General features: G+C 48.3%; 11 protein-coding genes across 11 annotated transcripts; 7 read left to right on the plus strand and 4 right to left on the minus strand.

Moving 5' to 3' along the window:
- Positions 1-68: 68 nt before the first annotated feature.
- On the minus strand, positions 69-1,158 carry FOMMEDRAFT_126428 (uncharacterized protein). Its single transcript, XM_007268691.1, has 5 exons — positions 878-1,158; positions 716-813; positions 612-651; positions 394-546; positions 69-320 (listed from the first exon to the last, which is right to left on the minus strand). Exons 1-5 carry the CDS (start codon positions 1,028-1,030, stop codon positions 252-254), a joined length of 513 nt encoding a protein of 170 aa, XP_007268753.1. The 5' UTR covers positions 1,031-1,158; the 3' UTR covers positions 69-251.
- A 326-nt stretch (positions 1,159-1,484) lies between these two features.
- FOMMEDRAFT_21857 (60S ribosomal protein L3) lies at positions 1,485-3,096 on the plus strand. Its single transcript, XM_007268692.1, has 6 exons — positions 1,485-1,522; positions 1,579-1,588; positions 1,655-1,835; positions 1,891-2,505; positions 2,559-2,848; positions 2,914-3,096. Exons 1-6 carry the CDS (start codon positions 1,518-1,520, stop codon positions 2,977-2,979), a joined length of 1,167 nt encoding a protein of 388 aa, XP_007268754.1. The 5' UTR covers positions 1,485-1,517; the 3' UTR covers positions 2,980-3,096.
- Positions 3,097-3,259: 163 nt separating this feature from the next.
- On the plus strand, positions 3,260-4,343 carry FOMMEDRAFT_169590 (alport syndrome; the record flags this gene model as incomplete). The annotated part of the gene is made up of 3 exons (XM_007268693.1): positions 3,260-3,414; positions 3,493-3,681; positions 3,798-4,343. 3 exons carry the CDS (start codon positions 3,260-3,262, stop codon positions 4,195-4,197), a joined length of 744 nt encoding a protein of 247 aa, XP_007268755.1. The 3' UTR covers positions 4,198-4,343.
- A 16-nt stretch (positions 4,344-4,359) lies between these two features.
- On the minus strand, positions 4,360-6,621 carry FOMMEDRAFT_169591 (uncharacterized protein; the record flags this gene model as incomplete). The annotated part of the gene is made up of 2 exons (XM_007268694.1): positions 6,506-6,621; positions 4,360-6,428 (listed from the first exon to the last, which is right to left on the minus strand). The coding sequence occupies exon 2, from the start codon at positions 6,403-6,405 to the stop codon at positions 4,360-4,362; it is 2,046 nt and encodes a 681-aa protein (XP_007268756.1). The 5' UTR covers positions 6,406-6,428; positions 6,506-6,621.
- A 270-nt stretch (positions 6,622-6,891) lies between these two features.
- Positions 6,892-9,873, minus strand: FOMMEDRAFT_111335 (alpha/beta-hydrolase). Its single transcript, XM_007268695.1, has 11 exons — positions 9,488-9,873; positions 9,245-9,422; positions 9,069-9,145; positions 8,928-8,981; positions 8,759-8,873; positions 8,595-8,699; positions 8,477-8,536; positions 8,289-8,385; positions 7,835-8,171; positions 7,705-7,766; positions 6,892-7,653 (listed from the first exon to the last, which is right to left on the minus strand). The coding sequence occupies exons 1-11, from the start codon at positions 9,598-9,600 to the stop codon at positions 7,388-7,390; spliced, it is 1,464 nt and encodes a 487-aa protein (XP_007268757.1). The 5' UTR covers positions 9,601-9,873; the 3' UTR covers positions 6,892-7,387.
- Positions 9,874-10,541: 668 nt separating this feature from the next.
- Positions 10,542-11,258, plus strand: FOMMEDRAFT_158629 (40S ribosomal protein S7; the record flags this gene model as incomplete). Its single annotated transcript, XM_007268696.1, has 3 exons — positions 10,542-10,783; positions 10,852-11,079; positions 11,138-11,258. The coding sequence occupies 3 exons, from the start codon at positions 10,542-10,544 to the stop codon at positions 11,256-11,258; spliced, it is 591 nt and encodes a 196-aa protein (XP_007268758.1).
- A 494-nt stretch (positions 11,259-11,752) lies between these two features.
- FOMMEDRAFT_30160 (uncharacterized protein) lies at positions 11,753-13,330 on the plus strand (the record flags this gene model as incomplete). Its single annotated transcript, XM_007268697.1, has 5 exons — positions 11,753-11,849; positions 11,923-12,092; positions 12,199-12,292; positions 12,408-13,046; positions 13,134-13,330. The coding sequence occupies 5 exons, from the start codon at positions 11,753-11,755 to the stop codon at positions 13,328-13,330; spliced, it is 1,197 nt and encodes a 398-aa protein (XP_007268759.1).
- A 28-nt stretch (positions 13,331-13,358) lies between these two features.
- FOMMEDRAFT_158631 (uncharacterized protein) lies at positions 13,359-13,649 on the plus strand (the record flags this gene model as incomplete). The annotated part of the gene is made up of 2 exons (XM_007268698.1): positions 13,359-13,506; positions 13,582-13,649. The coding sequence occupies 2 exons, from the start codon at positions 13,359-13,361 to the stop codon at positions 13,647-13,649; spliced, it is 216 nt and encodes a 71-aa protein (XP_007268760.1).
- Positions 13,650-17,309: 3,660 nt separating this feature from the next.
- Positions 17,310-18,271, plus strand: FOMMEDRAFT_126450 (ring-box Roc1/Rbx1/Hrt1 protein). Its single transcript, XM_007268699.1, has 6 exons — positions 17,310-17,471; positions 17,587-17,614; positions 17,681-17,731; positions 17,826-17,896; positions 17,962-18,047; positions 18,102-18,271. The coding sequence occupies exons 1-6, from the start codon at positions 17,364-17,366 to the stop codon at positions 18,112-18,114; spliced, it is 357 nt and encodes a 118-aa protein (XP_007268761.1). The 5' UTR covers positions 17,310-17,363; the 3' UTR covers positions 18,115-18,271.
- A 955-nt stretch (positions 18,272-19,226) lies between these two features.
- On the minus strand, positions 19,227-21,105 carry FOMMEDRAFT_142096 (uncharacterized protein). Its single transcript, XM_007268700.1, has 9 exons — positions 21,053-21,105; positions 20,961-20,989; positions 20,856-20,905; positions 20,731-20,789; positions 20,222-20,562; positions 20,022-20,141; positions 19,636-19,959; positions 19,479-19,562; positions 19,227-19,411 (listed from the first exon to the last, which is right to left on the minus strand). Exons 1-9 carry the CDS (start codon positions 21,069-21,071, stop codon positions 19,370-19,372), a joined length of 1,068 nt encoding a protein of 355 aa, XP_007268762.1. The 5' UTR covers positions 21,072-21,105; the 3' UTR covers positions 19,227-19,369.
- Positions 21,106-21,255: 150 nt separating this feature from the next.
- Positions 21,256-23,318, plus strand: FOMMEDRAFT_147985 (uncharacterized protein; the record flags this gene model as incomplete). Its single annotated transcript, XM_007268701.1, has 10 exons — positions 21,256-21,503; positions 21,556-21,581; positions 21,639-21,729; positions 21,781-21,902; positions 21,961-21,977; positions 22,033-22,092; positions 22,145-22,640; positions 22,703-22,843; positions 22,909-23,183; positions 23,244-23,318. 10 exons carry the CDS (start codon positions 21,256-21,258, stop codon positions 23,316-23,318), a joined length of 1,551 nt encoding a protein of 516 aa, XP_007268763.1.
- Between the last annotated feature and the right edge of the window lie 267 nt (positions 23,319-23,585).

The raw sequence follows: 23,585 nt of genomic DNA on the forward strand, positions 1-23,585 counted from the left end.
CAAGGGGCATGAAATCAATTGTGTAGGACGCCACGCAACCACCTACTTCTATAGCCCACCTTCATTGTGCTCCATCAAACAATGACGTCCGACATAACCCCTCTAATACATGTTTCCGCGCCAAGACCATGTGTCACCAGACATTCATAACACAAGAACAGATACGCGGGAGAAGTCACGCAGCACGAAAAGCTTAAGAACCGAGACTTAAATTACAAGAGTTGCAGTACAAAATCTCCCACTGCTCGCCTTCACGGTGCCCCCTTCGACTCACTTGAGCCCAAAATGCCTTCTAGAACCTGGATTACTCGTTGTTGGCGCTTCATTTGAGAAGAAGGAAGTCGTCATTCGCCATCATCTTCTTTCATCAAAGAATAGAATAGAAACTCTCACCTCCCTATCAGAACCCTCACTGGATACAAACATTGCCGGAACACCAAGCTTCTCAAGTGCAGCTTGTTGGCGCGAAATTAACCCATCCCATGCAAGTAATACTCGCTCGCGGTCAAATTTACTCAGCTCGACTTCGAATACTTGACGCATTGCCTAACAGTAGAATAATAAAATAACCATGATTAATAAGAATATTAGTATAAAGCTGCTGTTCTAACATTTGCATCGCGCTCAGAAAGTCCCCCTGTGATGCTAGCTCTATGAAAAGAACATGTATGAATAAATAATTCGCCGGTGATAGCAAATTTATCAGGAAGCTTACTTGTTCACAGCAATTTTAACCTTCTCCTCTTGTTTAGCATGCAAAGCCTGTCTTTCTTCCCAGAGCTGTTTCTCTAAGTCATTCTGTTCACGACGCATCTTTCAGAAAGTGCAGAATCGTTCAATAAGAGCAAGCAGGAAGAAAAAAACAGCGATAGCATACTTTGGTGACTGCTTCAACAAAGGCAGGATCATCAGAGAGTTGAGCAAGGTGTGGTAGAGCCTGCTGGAACGTTAGGTTCCGGGCGTCTTTCGCAGGTCTAGCTGATGATACGACTGGAGGTGTAATGGAAGGGGTAGAAGACGAGTTGCTCATTTGAAGGGAGGTATTCGCGCTTAAGGCAGGACCAGACGAGGACTTGAGCTGAGAGAGAAGGCTGGAAACAGAGGGATTTGTTTCTGCATTATTTAACGGCGCTTTGAGATGAGTAGGCTCTGGTTGTGCTTGAGGCTCAGGTGGTACTACAGCCGAGGAAGATTGTTCTTGAGTCTGTAGATCATTCCAAGCTTGAGAGGTTCGAAGTCGTTCCAGTAGAGCAGATACACCTGCTGGGTCCTGAGAGAGCACCGCACATAAGACTCTGCTGTAACTCGAAGTAAACCAGTGCAACTTGCATTGATATTCGTAAAATCCATGGCAATTTGAGTATACGAGCAGAACGAAGTTAATTCGGCAAAGTCCGATTAGGTGGAAACAAGCAGCTATACAGCACGTTACCATATTTGGACAGACAGTCCTCGACGACCTCAACTTTTCTGAAGTCGAAGCGGCAGTAACCTCAAGTATCTTCAAGACATCAAAAATGAGGTATGGATATCCAGTATATCGTTTCCATTAGCTTTGACTGATCGAACGCTATCTAGTCACCGTAAGGTCTGTAGCAAGTTTGACCAGCATGAACTAGAACAAGTACTCATATTGCTTAATTTCTGGTGTTAGTACGAGGCTCCCCGACACGGCTCTCTTGGTTTCCTTCCGCGCAAGCGTGCGGCGCGTCACCGGGGAAAGGTCAAGTCGTTCCCTAAGGATGACCCCAAGAAGCCTGTTCACCTCACGGCGATTATGGGTTACAAGGCTGGTATGACCCACGTTGTTCGTGACCTTGACCGTCCTGGATCGAGTGCGTGTTACTTGCAATTATTCTTGTTACGCTTGTTGAATGCTAGTGTTTGCAGAGATGAACAAGCGTGAAGTTGTCGAGGCCGTGACTGTCGTCGAGACTCCGCCAATGATGGTTGTTGGTGTTGTTGGTTACGTCGAGACACCCCGTGGTCTTCGTACACTCACTACCGTCTGGGCTTCCCACCTTTCGGACGAGCTCAAGCGACGCTTCTACAAGAACTGGTACCGCTCGAAGAAGAAGGCCTTCACTCGCTACGCAAAGAAGGCTGCCGAGGATGGTGGAAAGTCCGTTGCGCGAGAGCTTGAGCGTATTCGCAAATACTGCACTGTCGTCCGTGTCCTTGCACACACTCAAATCCGACAGACTGGTCTCAAACAGAAGAAGGCGCATTTGATGGAGATCCAGGTCAACGGTGGTTCAGTTGCGGACAAGGTTGAATTTGCACATGGCCTGTTCGAGAAACCCGTCGATGTCAGCTCCATCTTCGAACAGGATGAAGTTATCGACGTCATTGCTGTTACGAAGGGTCATGGTTTCGAGGGTGTTACGCACCGTTGGGGGACGAAGAAGCTTCCTCGCAAGACGCACAAGGGTCTCCGCAAGGTCGCTTGTATTGGTGCCTGGCATCCGTCCAAGGTCATGTTCTCCGTTGCGCGTGCCGGTCAAAGTACGTGTCAAATTGTATCCTTTTTTAAAATTCATATTTATTTTCGCATATAGACGGATACCACCACCGTACCGAGCTTAACAAGAAGATCTACCGCGTTGGCAAGGGCGACGACGAGAACAACGCAACGACGGATGCAGACGCTACCAAGAAGCAGATCACGCCCATGGGTGGTTTCCCGCATTATGGTATCGTCAAGAACGATTTCTTAATGCTCAAGGGCTCTATCCCTGGTACCAAAAAGCGAGTCATCACGCTCCGCAAATCCCTCATGGTCCACACTTCCCGTCGGGACCTCGAGAAAGTCACTCTTAAATTCATCGACACTTCGTCGAAATTCGGCGTGAGTATCTGCTATGTATTTTTGATTTTTGTAAGGCAAGTTCAACTAAACACGTCTGTTTATAGCATGGTTCGTTCCAGACAGCCGAGGAGAAGGCGGCGTTCCTTGGTCCTCTCAAGGCACGGGAGTAATCGCGTCTCTTCTCTTTTGTCTTTTCATTTCATCCGAGCATATTGTTCACTATGATCTCCTGTTCACACCCTATGTCCCATGCCAATGCAAATCGATAAGAGATAACAGTGAAATGACGCAAATGAGCTGAGTGACGAGAGGATGCTAAAAGGGGCCGTAAGAGGCAATAACATAAATAAGGATATAGTAATACAGGTGACCTGTGTTGTTCCTGTGATATGATCGACGTCTTGTGAGACCGCGAGTTGCCAGTGCTCGGTTCGTTTCCCTCCTGCGTTGATGTCGCTCCTTGAGTCCCCCCCGGCAGCTGAGGAGGGAGCGGTACCAGAGAACAAGGCAGCCACTCCAGAACACTGTTATTTCGCGTTCGACACTCTCTACTGCGAACTCACTGGCCGCGAACGCGTCAAGCCCACGTTCCCAGATGAGAAATAGTAAGACTCTTTCCATGTCTCGGTCTCTCCCTACGAAGACAGGGGAGGATTGCGATCTAATGAGATCCTTCCTTACAGCCCGCTGTTCGTGACATGGAATACCCGCTCTACGCGTCCGGGACGCGCACCGCGCTTACGTGGATGTATCGGGACGTTCGACGCGCAACCCGTGCATGAGGGAATACTAGACTATGCGATCTACAGTGCCTTCAAGGACACGCGTTTCGCTCCTATCGTAGCCACTGAACTCCCCACACTCGAGTGCGCGTATGTCCTTCATTCATATCATCTTTATCGTCTGGATTGACTACTACATGTAGGACAACGTTCTACAATCGGAATATTTATTCAACACGATATAATACAATACGATGAATAAATAGTATCTCGCTCCTAACAGACTTCGAGGACGCCTCGTCCTACCTCGACTGGACCGTCGGCATACACGGTATCTACATCTCCTTCACACACCCAGCGTTATCTGGTGTTCTCGCCGACTCATCCGCCACACCGTCGCCGACGCCATCAGCTCAGGGCATGCGATCCAGCACACGTTTCACTCGGCGCCCGTTAACTGCGACATATCTCCCAGACGTCATGCCCGAACAGGGCTGGGACCAGCTAGATGCCATCGACAGTGCAATCCGCAAGGCAGGCTGGGAGGGCCGTATCACTGAGGACTTGCGGCGCAGTATCAAACTGCGGAGATATCAGAGTAGTAAATGCACTGTTAGCTACGAGGAGTTCATAGCTTGGAGGACAGAGAATGGTGGTGAAGTGTGATGCATGGCGCGCTGTACAATTGTATAGTCCGGCGGCCAAATCCATTTAGGAACGACATTGTTTAGTTCCTTTGATTGGACATGAAGCAAGAAGACGATTGTATTATCAAACAATGTACTAGATGAGAGCAAATCAAATCAACTTGTTGCAGTGAATTAAATTCTATACAATGCTTTTCTCTTTCCCGTGTTCCCCCACTGCCTCTTCTACCGGACTTCCATACTTAAGGTCAAGTACTTTTAACCTCCCGCCCTTTCGAATATGCCACCGCGAAGTTAACTTATGCCAAGTCTGCCTCAGCAACTGCTCATCCCCAGTCAACCTCTTAACAGCAATCATAATCCAAAACACCATCCTCTCACTCGGTGTGATCGTCTCACCCAATCCCAAGAACGTATCCAAAAGGACACAAAACCTATCCCAAGTCCATTCCGTTGTTTGTCCTTCAATGAGCCGTTTCGCCAGGACTCGCCGTTTTTCGACCATATGACTGTGTCTCGCGAATCCGAGGAAAAGAGCTCGGAAGACGGCGTAGTTTGGTTGGAAGAACCCCCCTTTATCTGGGGATGAGGATGAGGATGGGGATGGGTGACGCGTTTCGAGCATCTCGGTGAAGATTTGGAGTGCTTCTAGGAGACGGCCGTGGTACGCGAAAATTTGGATTACGTAGTTGTATACAGCCTCAGAAGGACCGAGCGTACGTGGAAAACGGATACCCTCGACGGAGACGTATTTATCAACATCGTCACTAGATTCGGATGCATTGGAGGCGTCATCTTGAACTTGAATAGTGCTAGACGTCCCGTTGTTATGTTCCGGTTCTTGTATATTCCGTCGAAGGGCGTTGTATATCTTCTCAATAACATTCAAGTCTCCCTCGTTCCCAGCGCATGTCAAATACGCCGTAATCCCATCCGAACCAATCTCCTCAGGATGAAGCTGGGCGAGTACAGCTCTCGCTCCCGAAAGACCTTCAAGCCTATACCGATAACGCATCATACACAAATGAGTAATACGCGTCGGCTCCTTCTTCGAGTCTTCCAGGAGCTTCATAGCATGGTCAATAGCGGGCTGATGCTCAGATCGCAAGGCAATGTTGAGTAGCGTGGTATACGTATAAATGTCCGGCTCAACCTCTTTCACGAGAGTTTCGTAGCCTGCAAGTTTGGCGTCGCCCACTCCGCGTAGCATATCATCGTGGACATCCAAGGCAGCATTATACGCCTCAAGAGAAAGCCTACCGCGCAATCCCGTTCCCGCACAATGGATCAGTGCGTTCCATTCTGCCGTCATCAAGTACGGCACTCCCTCTGCTTGACCCCGTTCTCGACGTAGACGAGCGTAGACAGATAAAAGTCGGAGGAAGATCTCTCTCGAGTTCTTTCGGTGGTTTTTGCGTTCTGCTATTAGTCGATTGGCTAGAGTGGCAAGTAGCCGGACAGTAGTAAGTGGGTCGTCGTGTGTATCTGTATCTTTGTTGTCGGAACGCTCGCGGAGGATGTTTTCGTCCATTTCGATGGAGACAAGTCGTTGGTATGCATCCCATGCAACTTGCATCAGGTCTGTTCCCTTGTGGAATATTAGAGCACGTAGCTCGGGTACTGAGAGGTCCTCTATTTGACGATCGTCTAGTAATGAATATACGTCCAGTTTGGAATGAGATTGAGTTTGTAAGTTCAGCACAGAGTCGTCTAACATCGGTAATTCTGGAAGAGTCTGCAATTCTGAGTCCGGCACGACTTCGAGATTTTCGGACTGCACGTAAACAGCTTTCTTGGCTCTTTTCGCTCGACCGCGCCTGGGTGAAGATCGCGAGGACCTGACGTGCCGTTTGATCTTTGAAGCACCACTCATGTGCTTTCCTTTGGGCTTCCCAGACTGTTCGGCTTTTCGTACCTCTTCTCCTCCTTCCTCTAGCGTACGTGAGCCAACGGGTCCATATTTTGGAGCCGCACGAACCAACGGCGCGTAACCCTTCACCTTTTTCCTCCCTTGCACTTCGCGACTGATTGAAGAACTCGGACCATCGCCCAATATTCGCCTCTTCCCAAGCTGTCCAGCAAATCGAGCAGCAAAATCGCTGCTGTTTCGAGACTGAACCTGAAGAAAACCACGACATGAATCTGTTATTATCGTTGTTGGCGTAAGTGCGAGACGACGACGGAGCGTGAGGACGATGCCGATGCCCGATGAGGACGCCTTCAGCATCAACTCCTCGTGTTCTGGTCATCCTATAAAATATAGACAACAGGAAAATTAGTCGAAGACTGAGTACGCCAGCTGGCTAGTAATTAGCACGGAAACGCACCACAGATTAGACTGCTCGTGCAGTGTACCTATTAGTGCCTGCGACGCGTCCACAAGCTAGAAATACCGCTACGCATCCAGAAAACAAGCCTTCAAAGCGGGATACACAAACGTCGCGTCCTGGCGTACCGTCGTAAAGAAATCCACTTTCCGCGTCTTCACAGCACGCTCACGTAAGCCAACAAATCAGAGTTCGCATTGATCTAAGCATACCACCAATCAGACAAGAAAGCAAAGGATATAACTCGACAGTCTGCATTGACTCGGTATTATGGCACATCTAGTATATACATTTAATGCCTACACGACAGAACGAAAATAGACGAATCCAGAGCCTGTCCAGAACCTTGGTGTGTACATGATGCGAAGTAACGGGGATAGCTTGGGAAACCTGAGAAACAACATAAGTCGTCGAATGGCCATAGCCTAGGCCTGATGTCGTGAATAAGTCGGGTGAGCGGGGGCAGAGATGTGTGATCGAATAGTGCGAGGTGTAAGAAGAATATACGACCGTTGTAGGCAAGGAAGCTTTCGGACCAGCGTCCCATAGCGAGGAAGATAAGAGAAGTGGTATCGTTCTGCTATAAAATAGGGAGTGTAGAGGAGAAAGTTCCGGGAAAGACGAGGAAAAAAGAGGATACAGGTAGCAAGCAGATAAAATGAATAAGTGAACAAGGCCCAATGTCACATAAACAGACGACACCTGGCGTGTGTGAGAAAGGTTAGTTGGAGGTGCCTGATGAAGTGGGCAGGAAGGATTAAAGGTATTGAGCAAAACACGAAGGACAAAGCATGCTGCGGACGCCATAGCGAAAGGAAAACAGACCCTGATGCAGGCAAAGCCTCCGAGATATAAGTAAACAGGCCTCAGAATCCACAGGGACTAGAACCGTAGCTTGCTCATATGGAGGGTATTCGAAATAATCGTGGGTGCGAAGCCTCCGCCAGAGCCGCCAATTGTTGCCTTCTCGACGACGTGTTTTGAAATAGTTGAACGTCGCAGGCGGCCGGTGCGTGCAATCTCGCTCGAGACAGGTTCCTGCGCAGAGAGGTATCCGCCGTCCTTGCCGGATGTATGTGACTGATTCTCTGTCTGCGTGACGAGATTCTCCAATGCCTTGAGTTTTTCTTCCTTGTTGAGATGCATCGCTGAAGACTTGTGAATATGTGAACCAGACGACGAACGGATATTAGACTTACGCTTATAGTGGTCCTCATCCTTTTCGGCCTGGAACCAGTGATCATTGTAACGTTCAGAGAATCTGGAATAAAAAATATAGAGAAGCGTCAACCATCATCATTCTGAAAGTCCGGCAAACAATATACTCACCTCCGACATGGTCGTCCGTCCATCCCAAGTGGCGAGAATGCCAAGTGTTCATCTAACATTTGCCTTCGAAGGACATCGTGCTGATTTTGCAGCACCTCCGGACTGACACACGAAAAACTGAGCGAGCTCATCGGATCTCGCACAGCGATAGATGTATCATCCACGAGGTCTGCAAGTTTTATCAGCGCCTCTTGTAGCCGCGCACGTCTATCCGCGGCAGTGACACTGTTCAATCTGATCGGGCTATGTGGTCTCGGTTGTCGTGAGAGAAACTCGGCGAAGACACGGTTCACAATCGTAGCACAAGTAGGGACCACCGTCACGTATTCGGGTGAGCCTATGGGACGTGTAGTCAGTTAGGATACATAAAGGAAGATGAGAAGCAAGGATGTCCGGTATTGGATTGTGGGAAATCAATCCAATACTTTCGACGTGTGCCAAGGTGTATACTTACCTTTAATAGTGTGAACCCGAGCCTTCCCCTCAACATTCACCAAGTATGATGCTAATCTATCTGCATACTTGATTGGGTTGATATCCGTTTTGTCGGACTATTAAAGTGAAACCATCAAGGAAAGAAGAAGAGAAGAGGTAACAAAGTTTAGAACGTCATCTCGAATCACTGATAAATGCAATGAATACCTGGATAATCAAGGTTGGTTGCGTGATACATGCAAGGACGGTCTCCGATAATGGCGTTCGCTGTTTCGAAGTCAGTGTTCAGGTGCGAGCTTGTCGCGTTGATAGGAAGCAAACTAACGTTGAGGACACAGTGAAACAATTCGTAGACCCGAGAACGTCGCCATGGAGGATATTGTGATGTCCAGTAGGCAATGAGCTCGTCCTTGAGATCTGCGGATGGATCCTACCAGAAAGGTTAGAGGCACAATAAACGACGCTTGGCAAGAATCATAATACAAATACCTTCTCTAAGAAGTATGTAGTCATTTCCAGCAATGCATGTTCGTATTCATCCAGGTCTTGAGGATGACACCATAAGCTGAGGAGTTCACCATACGTTTCAAACACCCATTCAAGCCTGCGATAGTATATGGATGAGGTAAACGCAGCGCATAGAATCATTCGAACTCACTCGGTAGGCGGAGGAACATTGACCAGCGTCAGGCTTTGGCACAACTCCGGAAACCTAGGTCAAGCACAATAAGAATCACGTCGGTCTCCATATATGCCCGAATTCTCCGCAAATGAGACGTAACCGGCACAGTCTACTCACAAGGCTGCTAACCGAAGGGCCGCATTCACCGAAATATTCTCAATGGCCAGGATGTGGGCCGGTGGAAGTCCCAGAGCCTACAAAAATAAATCAAAGCAAAAGTAACAGAAACATGCGTCAATCAGCACACGCCGGCGCGCTCAAGTAAATGGGTAGCCAATGCGCAGAAAACGCACCATGAGCGCTAAGGCCAGGTCCGCGGCGTCAACCCAGGTGTCGTGTGCGGGGCTCGGACGAGCATGGCTCCGGCCCGAGCAGCGCAAGTCGACAGCGAGCAAGTTGTAACGTTCGGTGAGTCGAGGGTCTTCGAACTGGTTAATAAGCCAAGTGGAGTCCAGGAAAAGAGGGTGCAGCCTGGTGGCATTCAAGGTAAACTTAGTATAGACAAAGGGAATGAAATATACATGAGCCCTTCGTACATGACAACAACAGGCTTTTCTGGGTCGAAGTCGCCGACTGCGCCATTGCGAGTATTAGTGGTGTACCATAACGAAAGGCGATCGTCCTTGGCCACGAAGTCGATGTATGGCATGGTTATGCGGCTCTCGCCCGCGCGGGGGCGACTGGAGGGAAGAGAAGAAGGCTGATGGGGTTGATGAAGGAAGAGGTACAAGTTAGAGTTGCTCTTCAGGACAATTCCACCATCGGACGAGGCAAGGGTCGGGAGGCCCGGCTGAATGAGACCAGGTGCTTCTAATCGAAGACTCGCATACTAATTTCTAATGGCTCTCGTCCGGGAACGCAATCAGACCAAGACTACGGATATCTAGTCGGGTCCCTCATTGCGCCCGTGCCTCAACCTAATAAGTGGATACTGGAGATGGCCTGACGAGAGGCCATAGGACGACTACATATTGAAGGCTAATACACACGGAGCAAAGGTCTGTTGAGAAAAGAACGTGATGGACTGTGCTTCTCGGTGATGTTCGCCTTGATGCACTGACGCGCTCAGCTCCGTCGATAATTTAGGTTATGGCAACCGCCTCCCATCTTTCCCTCGTCGAAGATCCGACCCAAGAACAATAGACACCGTTCCGCCATTCCTCCTTTGCATCCGCCTCAAATAAAAATTATTATTAGACGCGTAGAAGTGCGAATCTATTCACCAGTGGAATGGAAGAGTATCGGATATCGGGGGATGAAATAACAGTCCCATTTTAGTTTCAGAAAAGCGTGAGAAAAAATAAAGTTTTCCCGGAGGCCGAATCGAAAGGGCGACCACACGTGTGCCGCCAATCCAGCCTCTGCACAAAGGATTGTACTCAACACAGGCCTCACGACGTCAAGATCCCGTCCTTGGTGAGCAGGTTAGTCCCTTTTATTCTGTATTTGATGTGCGTGCATGAAAATGGACATGCTGGGATGTATCTGCGGTGTTCGAATGTGGCAGAACGGCTGGCGTGGAGTGGATGATGGACTGAGGAACTGGATGACACTGACGATAATAATCTACACCTTTTTGCAGTCCACACCATGTCCGTTCAACACAAATTCCTGCGCATTGCAAATGCCCCAACGACTCCCCCTGATGAAACTGAGACATCCGTTGCGCAGGCACTCATCGATCTAGAGAATAACGTTCCTGAACTGAAGACGGAGTTACGCCCTCTTCAAATATCAGCTGCACGCGAAGTAGACGTTCGTGGAGGCAAGAAGGCGATTGTTGTGTTCGTTCCCGTTCCTCAATTGAAGGCCTTCCACAAAGTTCAGGCCAGGTGCGTGGACTCGATGAGATGAATATAGCGCAAATAAGAGGTGTTGATACAGCGTCCTCTCTATATAGACTCACTCGTGAACTTGAGAAGAAGTTCGCAGACCGCCATGTTGTGTTTATTGGGCAACGCCGTATCCTCCGCAAGCCAACCCGTAACTCCCGTACAAAGCAAAAACGTCCGCGCACCAGGACCTTGACGCACGTACACGAGAAGTTGTTGGAGGATCTCGTCTTCCCGACTGAGATTGTTGGCAAGCGCACGCGTTTTGCCGTAGACGGCTCGAAACTTCTCAAAGTGTGCGTGCCGACTAACTAATTTTCTCCTGTACGAATACTGACACATCGAATTATGCAGCTTCCTTGACTCGAAGGATGCGACGTCGTTGGAGTACAAGTTGGACTCGTTCTCGTCCGTCTATCGCCGGCTGACTGGGAAGGATGTTGTGTTTGAGTTCCCTGCAGCTCAGGCAGAATAGATGGATTATGTATGCAGTGTAGTCGATTTTCATTATCATCATCCATGTCCATGCAATCGTCCCAAAAAATAAAGGTTATGCCTTTTATGTACATCTCTTCGTTTATGTGGTCCTTCCCGTCACGTCGGGCGCGCAACTAGTGCGTGGAGAGCTGCGCGCTATAGTTTGCTGTGTGCGCTGAAACGAATAAGACATTTATCCAAGTTGCATTCCTCTTGTCAGCTAACGTAGACTTATTAACGGCGGGGACACTCTGAAACCGGGCAATGTACCCGGCCGGAAATGGTGGATGAGTCCACGTGACTCAGGCTCGTTGACTGTCCGAGTGCCTGGTCCTTCGATTAGAGAGAGACTCCTAACTTGAGCTTCACTTGCTCTCAGAGCCGACTTGTTCTCTGCCCCCTCCTTTAAGCCCGTTCCTTCCTTACCACGTCCCCTCTTCAACTCCTCGCCCTTGCTAATTGTGCGCGTCGCTGCCAGACACGACGGCCCCCATGACCCCCTCAGACTATGCCCCACTTGGCAGCTATGGCAAATACAACTATGACACCCGTTCCGTTGACGCGAAGATAGTCGTTATGGGCAACACCGGTGAGCACTCGTACTACTTCTCTCATGCATACCGCATGTTGTATTCTGCATCGTGGGCTGACTGCGTATCTAGGCGTGGGCAAAACGAGTCTCCTTCAGCGATACACACAGAACAAGTTTGACCCGCGAAACACCACCTCCACCACTGGTGCATTCTTCGTCACGAAGAAAGTATACGTCAATGGACTCAAGGTACGGTTGCAGCTGTGGGATACCGCCGGGCAGGAGCGATTCCGGAGCATGGTACGTGCAACACTTCTCCAACAACTACCAATTGTTGTGCCATTCAGAGCACTTTGGTCACTCCGGCCTTTCACCAAGTGACTGATCCTCATCCTACATTACTCAGGCTCCCATGTACTACCGCGGTGCCAATGCCGCCTTGCTTCTTTACGACATCACGAATGCTGCCACATTCGAAGCCGTTCGCGGGTGGCTTGAAGGTGCGTGACAGATACCCGTGCTATCACCCAGAGATTATCATCCGGCCAATTTATTTCCGCTCCACAATTCTAATCATCATGCTATATGCGACAATGACTGACATTTTCCATGTAGAGCTCAAGAAAAATTGCCCATCCGACCTGATAATCTATATCGTGGGTTCAAAAGCGGATCTTCATCGAACCCGTCAAGTGACCTCTGACAGGGTCCGCTTGTCGCTGGCTACATGGTTTCCTCCTCCTTGTCCTCCTGCCCCAACCCCGCAACCCGCTCCACAACAATCCACTTTATCCTACATCCGGCCGCGGTTTACGTCCTTCACTACTTCCAGATCTGTACCCCCAAACCAGCTCGCGCCGAAGGCTCTCGATGACAATAGTTTATCCCGACCCTCCGAGCTCCGGCGTTCTACAACTGCCCTCGCTCGTCAGACCTCAAGCAATATTATTGGAAATGGCCATGCGGCGGAGAGCGGGCCTCTCAAACGCGCAAAGTCATCCAATGCCGCTGGTTCTCCAGTCCGACAGAAGCTACTTGATCGCGATCGAGACAGATCGGTTCAACCTATGCTTTCGTCTCGCTTCGCAAGCCATTTTGGGCTTAAGACCGCGACGAATGCACTAGTCGATGGCCTAGATGGTTCTAGCAACAGTGTCCCTGAGGAAGAAGAAGAGGACGAAACCTTCGACGACCAGGAATGGGGGCTGGAGAAAGGTATGAGCCTCTTCGAAGTATCTGCGAAGGATGACTACGGTAAGTTTTCCGTCTAATTTATCCGTCGTGACGTCAACTCTTGCTCAACGTTATCGTTGTCCCTGCATCTATACCTACCGCTTATAGGGGTCAAGAACCTGTTCGACACCCTGATTTCCGCGATAATTGAACGAAAGGACTTGATCGAGAAAGAAAACGACGCGAAGAAACGCGATAGTGTTGCGCTCTCCGCCGTGACGATGCCTGCATGGGCGGCACAAGCCGAAGAAGAGGAGAAAGCACTGAGGAGCAAGCAGACTTCCTGGAGCTGCTGCCAGATCTGATTTGCCAGACTTCGATTCTACGACCCCTATGAGCCAGGCGTCGTCATCATCCTTCCCAGTCCAAGTGACATGGATTAGCAACTCCCGTGTTGGATCTTGCAATGCTTACTCAGGCCGTTCTCAAACTCCGACCATCCGAGGCTTGAACACAAATTCTGGGATGGCTTGCTACGTTAGTGAGCGATATCGATCGTGCTTTACTTCCCGACCGCGGTTCGTTCTCAATTCGGGAGAGATGTCTTCTTGTTCAGCCAAACAAATCCCTGCTATCGCGTCCTCTATGTTCGATATGCTCATGCTGTCCCAAATGCTCTCATGATTATACGGCACTGGTCTCCATTTATTTTGTCATGCCTTCCAAATTTCTTCCCCTTTCGTATGAATAGCCTTCTCTTTTCTTTTCTCCTTTTCTTGCAATTAGTTTCTTTTACGCTACATCCCATGACTTTATGTTCTATACCCTCCCGCTCGCAATCTACACACCGCAATTCCTGCAATACTGCTCTCAACTCCACAACCAATCCTCAACTGTCTTGTTTCCCAAGCTGCAATGTTCTCGTCTCTTCTCTCTTCTTCTTTTCTTCCCTTCTTTTTGACCTTCTATTTCCTTTCTTGTCTTTTCGTCTGTGTTTCTTATAATCTATTGGCCTATTTTGCTACTCGCGTTGCGAGTTCGTGTGCCTTGGTATCCTATTGGCAACTCTTTTTAACCTTCACATTATTTCATCTCTCTTCTCTTCCTTGCCTTCGACGCTACCCATGACCTGCGGACAGGCCCTTTGACGTCGGTGCTAGGATTTTGTACGTATACATACTGTGTCCTCTTGTCTATAATTAATGCACGTATTCATACGTTCCATGATCGTCGTTATTGCGATTGTTTATCGAGATTTGGGGGTGGTAAATTGCTGAACAAGTGATCGGTTTGTTGCACTTCTTATCCACGTAGAGCTGCTCAGGTGAGTTTGGGAGATAACGATAAGCCGCGATGAGGTGGTCGCATGAGCGAGTTGGGTTCGCACGCGAGCGGAGAAGAGGTGCGTTCGCGCACTTATCGGTGGACATAGGCGCTCTAGCTCCGCGATTTGCGGTACGGTATTAAGTATTGAGCGTTTGTTGGCTTCGTATGCGGGGAACAGAATCCACCATAGTCAATCAAAGTCGGAAGCAGCGCCTTTGCAGCGCCATTCGGGAGTTTCAAAGCTTGTTTCCTTGCTTCGCGTGCGGCGACACGTATGCGCGTGACGTGTCTATATACCTTTTGGGTCTGTAGTAGTCATCCAGCGTGGTAGACTTTGGATTTTGGACAGGCAGATGACTGGACTTTACGGCGACCTGAGAGTGCTTGGAAGCAGGGATGAGTCACCAGGTCTGTGCAGTAGCATGATACTAAAGCTTCGAGAGGAGATTAGACGATTTGAGTGGCTTGATGTTAATAAACCGGAAGTATTTCGATAAGTTGTTGTGAGGATCCTTTACGTCTTTGGATTAGTGTCCTTTGCTGAAGTGCCTGGCTTGCATATTAATTTTGGTGTATTGCGGAAATGAAAACCTCCGGTCAGTCGGTAAGCGGATGGTGTAGCGGTTTTAGGTAAGGCTTGGCTTGATCGGGCTTTTCGTGTGAATAGGGCTGGACATTCAGAGATAAGCCTGTTTGAGCAGGAGCTCAGGTGACAATTCAGAAGATACAGAGTTAAGTCATGAGACGAGGTGAGATAGCAGTTTGGACGCGTTCCCGACGCGTCCTTTGAAACTCCGCTTCAGCCTCAGTTTGCCTTGCCTCTTTCGGTTACGACAAGATCCAAGTTTTCAGGCCAAGGCACAACTATACAATGGTGTGCACTTGTAAGGTCGAACGGCATGAGATATTTCACAAGCCATGCCTGTATGGCTGTGGAACACATTGCATATGAAAGTGACCAATGTGCAGCCCACTGTATGTATGTGGGTCTTTTAAAATGCTCTACCAGATACTCACAAAGAACCGCTCTGAAAGGTGTTCCTGCCAAATGATTAGAGCAGCCCGTTCGTCCTTGTCCAGGGAAAGAGTGCAGTCGAATATGACTAGGCCGTTGGCCTACAACGTGGTCCATTCCGCCTGTGGCCCCGAGCACTTACAAGTTAGGAGATTCCTCCTACTATCGAGTGTACTCTTCAACTTTCTTCCACATCCTCTAACATCATCATTTGAACTCCCGCTTCTCTGCTGAATCAAGCAAAATGTCTGATATGGAAATTGACACACCAGATGAGATGGTCGCTGCTTCATCTCCTCCGCCGCAGGAGAACTCTGACAGCAAAAGTACAAAGCGCTTCGAGGTCATAAAGGTATGTGCTTTACACCTTCACATCCCTTCATCGAATCTCCTGTTTCAACAAGATATAAGTCATTCTTCCCGGATGAGTAGAGTTACTGATTATAATTTTTATTTAGTGGAAAGCCGTGGCGCTCTGGTCATATGGCACGTACCCACTTTACAGCGCTGGGATCCATTAACTGACTCCATTCGCGTTACTAACTGCTGGACATTGCCATCGACAAGTGCTCCATTTGCAGAAGCCATGTCATGGATATGTGTACGTGTATTTTCTGTAATTCCGAAGGTATATCCCGGTGCAACTCTGCTGCATATTAATGCCCGATGTATTTTTAAAACAGGCGTCCAATGCGAAGCAGAACAAAAACCGGGTGACGAATGCGCTGCAGCGTGGGGAACGTGCAACGTGAGTCACCCGCTGCAGAAATGAAAGAAGTACCGCTAATAAGACACTGTTTGTTCAACGTTGCTTTGTAGCATACATTCCATTTCCATTGCATTTCGCGTTGGCTGCAGAAAAAGGACACATGTCCTCTGTGTATACGGCCGTGGGACTATTATAAGTTCGTATGTCTTCATGCGGGATCCATTAATCGCATTCATGCTGATGTTCTTGGTTTCCCAATTAGGCTTATGATTGAAGGTGTTTATCTGTACCACACGATGCGATGGTGGTAGTCTTCATTCAATACACAACAATATGGAATGTATTGAGAGTACTCACAGTTCTTTCTGGTGTTCAAATCAAGCCATATTGTCCACCCTCCCTCTTGTTTCTCCCCTCGAAAATCCAGTTCAAATTCCGCTTCCACGGAGCAGGGATTTAATGAGTGCTCCTGTGCATTGGGACTGGTAACCTTATCAGGTCACCAATCCCAACGCGAAGGACTCAAATAACTTTTCCCATCAGACTCGACAGAGTCACGTTCGTCCGAAGCGTCAGACAACACGTTGTCCAGCTGCAGCTCGGGTCACAATACGATAAACCCTGCATGATAAAATGCCTCCGTCGACGAACGCGGAAGTCGACAAAGGAAACCTTTATCCGAAAGAAGGGGACATGCCACCGCCGTCCAGTTCTGGACCTGACCGATTCATCCTCGACCAATTCGCACGCGACGTCCAGAACTCTGAGCCTATCTTCGAAGAAGCGTCGTTCATCTGACGATGGCTCATCAGGTCTGGGGTGTTCGAATCCGTTAATTCAAACACCTCAGACCTGACCGACCCATCCTCGACTAATTGGTGCCTCTTCGAAGAAGCGTGGTCTGGACGATGGCTCGTCTGAGGAATACGAAACGTCTTCATCGCGAGCTACAGGGCGGACGGGTGCATGATTTGAAGAACACTCAGAATTATGTCCGTACGAGACCCTCCGGTTTAAAACATGACATGATGAGAAGAAAGGAACTGTTCCTCATAAAGGAAAGAATACTGAACAAGTCCTGGTCAAGCACTTACACTTGATCTCTTTCATTGTGAAAGAAAGGAGATTCTGAGAGAGAGAGAGAGAGAGAGAGAGAGAGAGAGAAAGTCCTTTTTGAAAGGTTTCGTATCTGATATCACGTGCCTTTTGACGTGCATGAAAGACATTACGTACGCAGACATACTGGTACTAATAAAGAGAAACGCCTCTTTATATACCAACAACGACGTCCTTCAGCATCATCTTCTTCCCTCCCATCATACAGACTTAAGTTTGAGAGTATTTTACAATGGCCGACATGGAAGTTGACACTCCTGTTGAGACCGCACCCGCCCCATCGACAGCATCGAAAAAGAAAGCTGATGGAAAGGACAAGAAGCGTTTCGAGGTTAAGAAGGTATGTGCTCGACACCTTTGAACTCATTCATATGTTCTCCACATCTCATGTTACTTCGCTGCATCTTTCTCTTGTCTTATACATTGTGGGATTGCTGGTACTGCTTGTACTTCAGTGGAATGCCGTGGCGCTCTGGTCGTGGGGTGCGTATTATCTATAACTGCGCTGGTTCTCATCAACTGACTGTGTATGCGTCGTCTGACCTTTAGACATCGTCGTCGACAACTGTGCCATCTGTAGAAACCATATTATGGACCTCTGTGCGTATTTAAATTGAAGCACTTGCACCTCGACTTATGTGTGGCGCGTGTGCTGCATCTTTTGCTGACATATCCCCCATTGGTCGTGGTACAGGCATCGATTGTCAAGCAAATCAGGTATCTGCAACATCAGAGGAATGTAATGCGGCATGGGGTATTTGCAACGTGAGCCATCCGCCTGATAGTCGAGGAAGAACACTGAGATACGATCGTATTGTTAATGTTTGCAGCACGCATTCCACTTCCATTGCATTGCGCGATGGCTAAAGACTCGGAATGTCTGTCCGTTGGATAATAGGGAATGGGAGTTGCAGAAGTACGTATACATATCTTATTTCCCACTGCATACATTCTGACGAGCTGCGTTTAGGTATGGTCGGTAGAGAAGCTTACGATACGATGTATTGTCGATTGCTACAACTTCACGCCACTTGCGGGATGTACACTAAAGACCACCTCATTTCTCATGTTTTCTAATCAAACTGTTGTGCTTGAAAAACGAGCTGATTTTCATACGGAGCGAGATAACTCCTACTCTGCCTAACTGTTCTAGTGTGATTCCATTCATATCGTATTCAGGGTCGATCGGAAGGCTCTCCCCGTGCATGTCAAAGGGCATGATGTCGTACTCAAGAATGCGGTCAAATTCAGAGCTTGGTGGCCGCAGTCACGCCTAATTCACGTGAAGTATATAAGTTCCGCTTACACGGTACCGCGTCTCTTTGGGTCCTTTGTTCTTAACCACCATCATTTCCGTCAACCCTCCTGTTTCTGAATAGATCCTCCGCCTACTGCAATTCATAATGGAATGTGACATGACGAACTCGGATAGCGCGTCATACGCGTCGAACCAAGCGAATTTCGCGTCCTCTCAATGCTCGAATCTAACTGAGCCCGCTAGTGACGGTATGGACGTCGATGAGGTTAGTGAAATATCTTGACTGAGTGCACTGGGCAATGTTCCATTTGTCTGACTTGTGCAGACTCCTCAGGTGCAGAGTACGAATGCGTCTGACGGGCCGTACGAAATAGTAAGGGAACCGGGAAAGCCACATCTTATTGCAGGACTCAAGTTCAAGGATGACAACTATGAGGAAGAAGAAGCAGAGATGAGTTCTGACAGTGTAAGTAGCTTCGAAACCTATATTTCGTATCTGATCGCAATCGCGCGAAATATGTAGGACGACGGTGAGGAAGAGGAAGAAAGCGAAGAAGTTTCCACGGTAAGAGTTTTTCATACATGTAGGTTTATGAGTATTAAAGTGTCTCGGGAATAGAATGTCTCCACTGCAGTTTTGCTTAACAGGGTCAGATATTCCTTGCTATCTCTTTATATGCTCTTTCTTACTGTTTGTCAACGTAACTAGACTATAGAAGAAAATGAAGACGAAGACGACGAGGATTACGTGCCGACAGAATGAAAGTCTTTGCTGCGAACGGCTCGATAGACAACAATCTGCTTTTCATGGATATATGGATATCGGAATTTTGGGGTTTTTCTACTACAAATTGCAAGCATGTAAAAGAACAGTTGTCCTTTGTATAATGTTTTCAAATAATATTTTGGAAATCATTTGGGCTGGTATTGTCGAAGAAATTATAGAAGGAGAAGGGATTACAGAATGAACTGCATAATGATTAACTTTGCTTATTGGCATTCGGCCCTAAGAATTGGGCCCGCTAAGAGAGAAAGAAGTACCATAAGACAACTGCGAAAAAAACAGAAGTGGATAATTTAAGGACTTACCAGTAACATGATAGCTTCACGCTCATTAGGCGGAAGATTTTGGATTTGTTCGGGTGGAAGGGCGAGTACGCTCGTCAACATTGCCTGTAAAGATCACGCATATCATCGAGTAAGTCACTTTACAAGTATCCAATAGAATAGGTGGTAGTAGACGTACCCTCTGAGCTGGATCAATGTTATCCGGCAAATTGAACTGTGGCGGAGCCGCTCCTGAAGGTGCAGGAGTGGGGACGGAGGGTGCGGGTGTTGGCGTTGGAACAGACTGAGTAGGAGGCACAGGCGGTTGAGGTGGGGTCGGTTGCTGGTAATATGGCGCAGGTTGCATCGTGGGCGGCATCGTTGGAGGGAAAGGCGGGTATTGGGATGGCATCGGTGGTGCTTGTACTGGTGGCATTTGCGAAGGTGGTGCGGCTGGTACTGGCGGCCGTGCTGCGGGTGCGGGTGTTGTACTTGAACCTGCCTGAGTTGCTGCTAACATTCTCTGCAAACAAATAGGAGGCATTTAGTTCAGATTGCCCAGAATGCACCGTGACAGTGACTCACCTGCAGGATGGCAGGATCGACAATTCGGTTCATAAGTAATGCTTGGAATAGGCCATATGAGAGTTGTGGATGTGCGACGAGGAGCATTCGAGCTTGGTCAGGGTGATTTATGACAAAAGCCTAAACACAAAAACAAGTACACGAAGAAACTCAAGGTGAATCAGACGTTTCAGAAAATAGTTTATTGGAATACGCTGCACCTTCATCTGCGCAAGAACCTCAGTGAGCTGTGCTGGGTCTATCGTTGCAAGCCTGTGGCTGATAGCATCAAGTGCCGTTGTGCCTGGAGCGAGCGGGACACCTTGCGGCAAAGATTTCAAGAACTGTCCTGGATCCTGCACTGAGGGTCGTCGGTCATCATGATCGCGTTTTTCACGCTGTCGCCACTGAGCTCTCGTCTCTCCGGCGTCGATGATTTCACCATGCACAGTAGTCTTCCCTTCGAGATATGGATCTGAATCCGCTAGGTCGATCCGGAGATTCCGCCCGCCACAATCGGTGTTATTGAGGTTGCGCACAGCAGACATTGCCGTCTCATGGTCTGCTCAGTTCGATGTATTTGAGACAGTACAGTGGCACACCATTCAGCATTAGAACATGAGATGGGTGAGATGAGGCGAAGATTTCAGACGATAGGGGCAAAATCGGACAGATTTTTTGTTAGAAATGTATCTGTTATTTGCATTAGGCTGAAAGACAGGATAACTACCCGCAAACTCGCAGAACCCGTATCCTTTGGGTTTTCCTGTATCCCTGTCATACACCAGTCTACAATACCGAAGTCAGGTACTGTTAGAAGTGGACTTGAGAACGCAAACTATTGCAGGCACTTACCTGAAGCCAACTACATGTCCGACAGTCTTGAAGGTCTCAATGAGCTCTTCCTACAAAGTAAATAAGTAAATCTCCCGTTTAACTGTATCAGATGAAGATGCTTACTTCCTGCATATTGTACGGGACATTCCCGACTGCGACGGTAGTCCGGTTAGATCTGTTTGATGACAGAAGGTTGCGCCGAAACGAAGACATACCGAACACGACCTTGCTCATCTCGACCGCCACTGTATTTAAAGCTGAGGCTCAAGGAGATTGACACGGTGACTCAAAGATGACAATCAAGAAGGAGGACAATGATTGAATGAATGAATAATTTCGTTCACCACTGTTGAAGTCATGCACGTGATCTCCCAGGTTAAATGGCGCTATGACCTGCCTCGGTCCATAGGCGAGCAGAATGCCTGCCGCCAGCCGTGTCACTCGCGGTGCCCTCGCTGCGGCAGAGGACTTTGCCTCTCTTAGCTCTCGGGACCGCCTTATCTTCGCACAAGCTGTTTACGAATATGGCGCAAGGCAAGCCGCGTGGGCTGAAATTGCGAAACTCCTCTCCAAACATCCGCTCATAACGAGGCCGAAGAACTTTTTCACTGCACAGTCCTGCGTCACTATTTACAACTACTTGATGAAAGATGCTGCGATTGAACGGTATGCAATGTATTCTTGACTCAGATTACGTTTCACTGAAATTAGAAAAAAGATCGGATTTGTGTGAAGCCAAGAAATGTTAGTGAGGGAGCTTCACATACGTCGTATTCGCTAACCAATACCCCTAAATATTAGCCCCTGTAAATGCTCAGCTTGCTCAGCGCTACTACCGGGATCGTGTTGCAGAGCTTCGAGACGAGATAGCTGCTGAAGAAGACAGATTCAAGTGAGTTTGTCGTGTGGCTGTCACTGTATAACATAACGAACGTATGTCCAGAAATGTGGTGACCGAGATAGAAGACATACGTGCTGGAAAATGGGACGACAGGATAAAGGCAAAAATGAACGGAGCCGATATGTCGATAAAAATGCAAGCCTCAACACCAGGAAAGCCAGTTGGTAAGCTATCCAGGCTGTCCAAAATTATGAGATGACTAAGAATAATCACACTGTGCAGAATTTGATGAGGTTATGGTATATATTCTAACCGATTTTTATATAAATGTTGTGCTAAAGTACTGATTTCTAGCCCGCTAAACAACATACTCCGGTACAGGGGGAGGAGCAAACGGTTGACGAGTCTCGTTCGGTACGAATTACGGCTTTGGTTTATGGAAGCGAAATGGCTCACAGACATGCAGCGAACCGAAAGTTCCGTTGATCGGCTCCCAGGTCCCAATGATGAAATTGCCATGGACGTATCTTCACCCGTACAGCATTCACCACTACCAGAGACATCGCCAGTAGGACAAGCAGCCCCGGAAACGCCTAAGGAAGAGGAAACCGCCGAGCAGCCAGTAACCGAGCCTGCATCAGAGTCTCCCATTTCTGAAGCGCAGTCACAGGAGTCCGTTCAAGTTCCTAAGACTCGCTCTCAGACTCGCAAAGAACCGCCAGAGGCCACTAAGACTCCCAGTGCTGAAGCCACTGAAGAAGACGAAGCGGAATCAGCAGAGGTCCAAGATGAGCAGGAGGATATGCCCAAAGAGGAGGTTGATGAAGCCGTCGAGACTCAGCGTGACACCTCAGAAGAGGCTACTCCTGCAGCGACGGAGGTACAAGAAGGCGAGCCCGTGGATGCGGTGTCCCGCGAGTCGACACCAGTTCCTCAAGACAGTCCTCGAGATAAGAAAGAGGGTACGTTTTCTATTGTGACGATTGATATTTTTGCTCTGTAGATATTGACAAAATGACATAAGGTAAACGGAGAGCATCAGATGCCGACGCAATTGACTCTTTAAGAGATAAGAAACGACCAAGGGAAGAGTCGGAGCCCGTAGACACTGCGGACTCACCCGCGACTCCTTCCACACTGCCGTCGGGAATCAAAAACTCGAAAGGTCGGTAGCATATCCATACTTCAATTATTGGTGAACTCAAGTGTTGCGTCACTTCGAATCTTTAGAACGAAAACGCTTCCAAAGCATCATCATGATGTTACACGCGCAGATTACGGCGCACCGAAATGGTACAATTTTCCACCAGCCGATCAAGCCATCCGAGGCTCCGGATTATTACGATATCGTGAAACGACCAATGGATTTGAAGACTATCAAGAATCGTGTACGGGACGGAAGGATCACTACATCGACCGAATACCAGCGCGACATTTATCTCATGTTCGCGAATTCACTGATGTACAACCGACCAAACTCTGACATCTATATGATGGCCGAAGAGGTAGGTGGTTTATTGGCCTTTGCAGGCTGCGGTTATTGATCTGAGCACTATCACATGCAGATGATGCTTGACAGCGAGGCAGAGATCCAAAACTTTCAGCAAACGGAGGCATATAATCTTCGAACGCGAGGATAAAGATCTCTTGGTATTGTGTATTAGTGTTCATTCTGTGTAGCCATAATTTATTATTTGCTGTCGTAATATTATGTTACGTTTGGTTTTTGTTTTCCATCGGCACATGGAAGCGCCAGAAGTAAACAAAATGAGGGCACGTGCCTTATTCCGGTGCGGATCATGGGGACGGCCCCATGCTCAAAAGTAGAAGTAGCAGCCATAGCTATTGGAGCTCTTCCATCCAAACTTTGTTCTTGTATGCCGACCATCATCTACCACTCCCTTTTG

Source organism: Fomitiporia mediterranea (assembly GCF_000271605.1).
Source record: "Fomitiporia mediterranea MF3/22 unplaced genomic scaffold FOMMEscaffold_8, whole genome shotgun sequence".
Taxonomy (NCBI): Eukaryota; Fungi; Basidiomycota; class Agaricomycetes; order Hymenochaetales; family Hymenochaetaceae; genus Fomitiporia; species Fomitiporia mediterranea.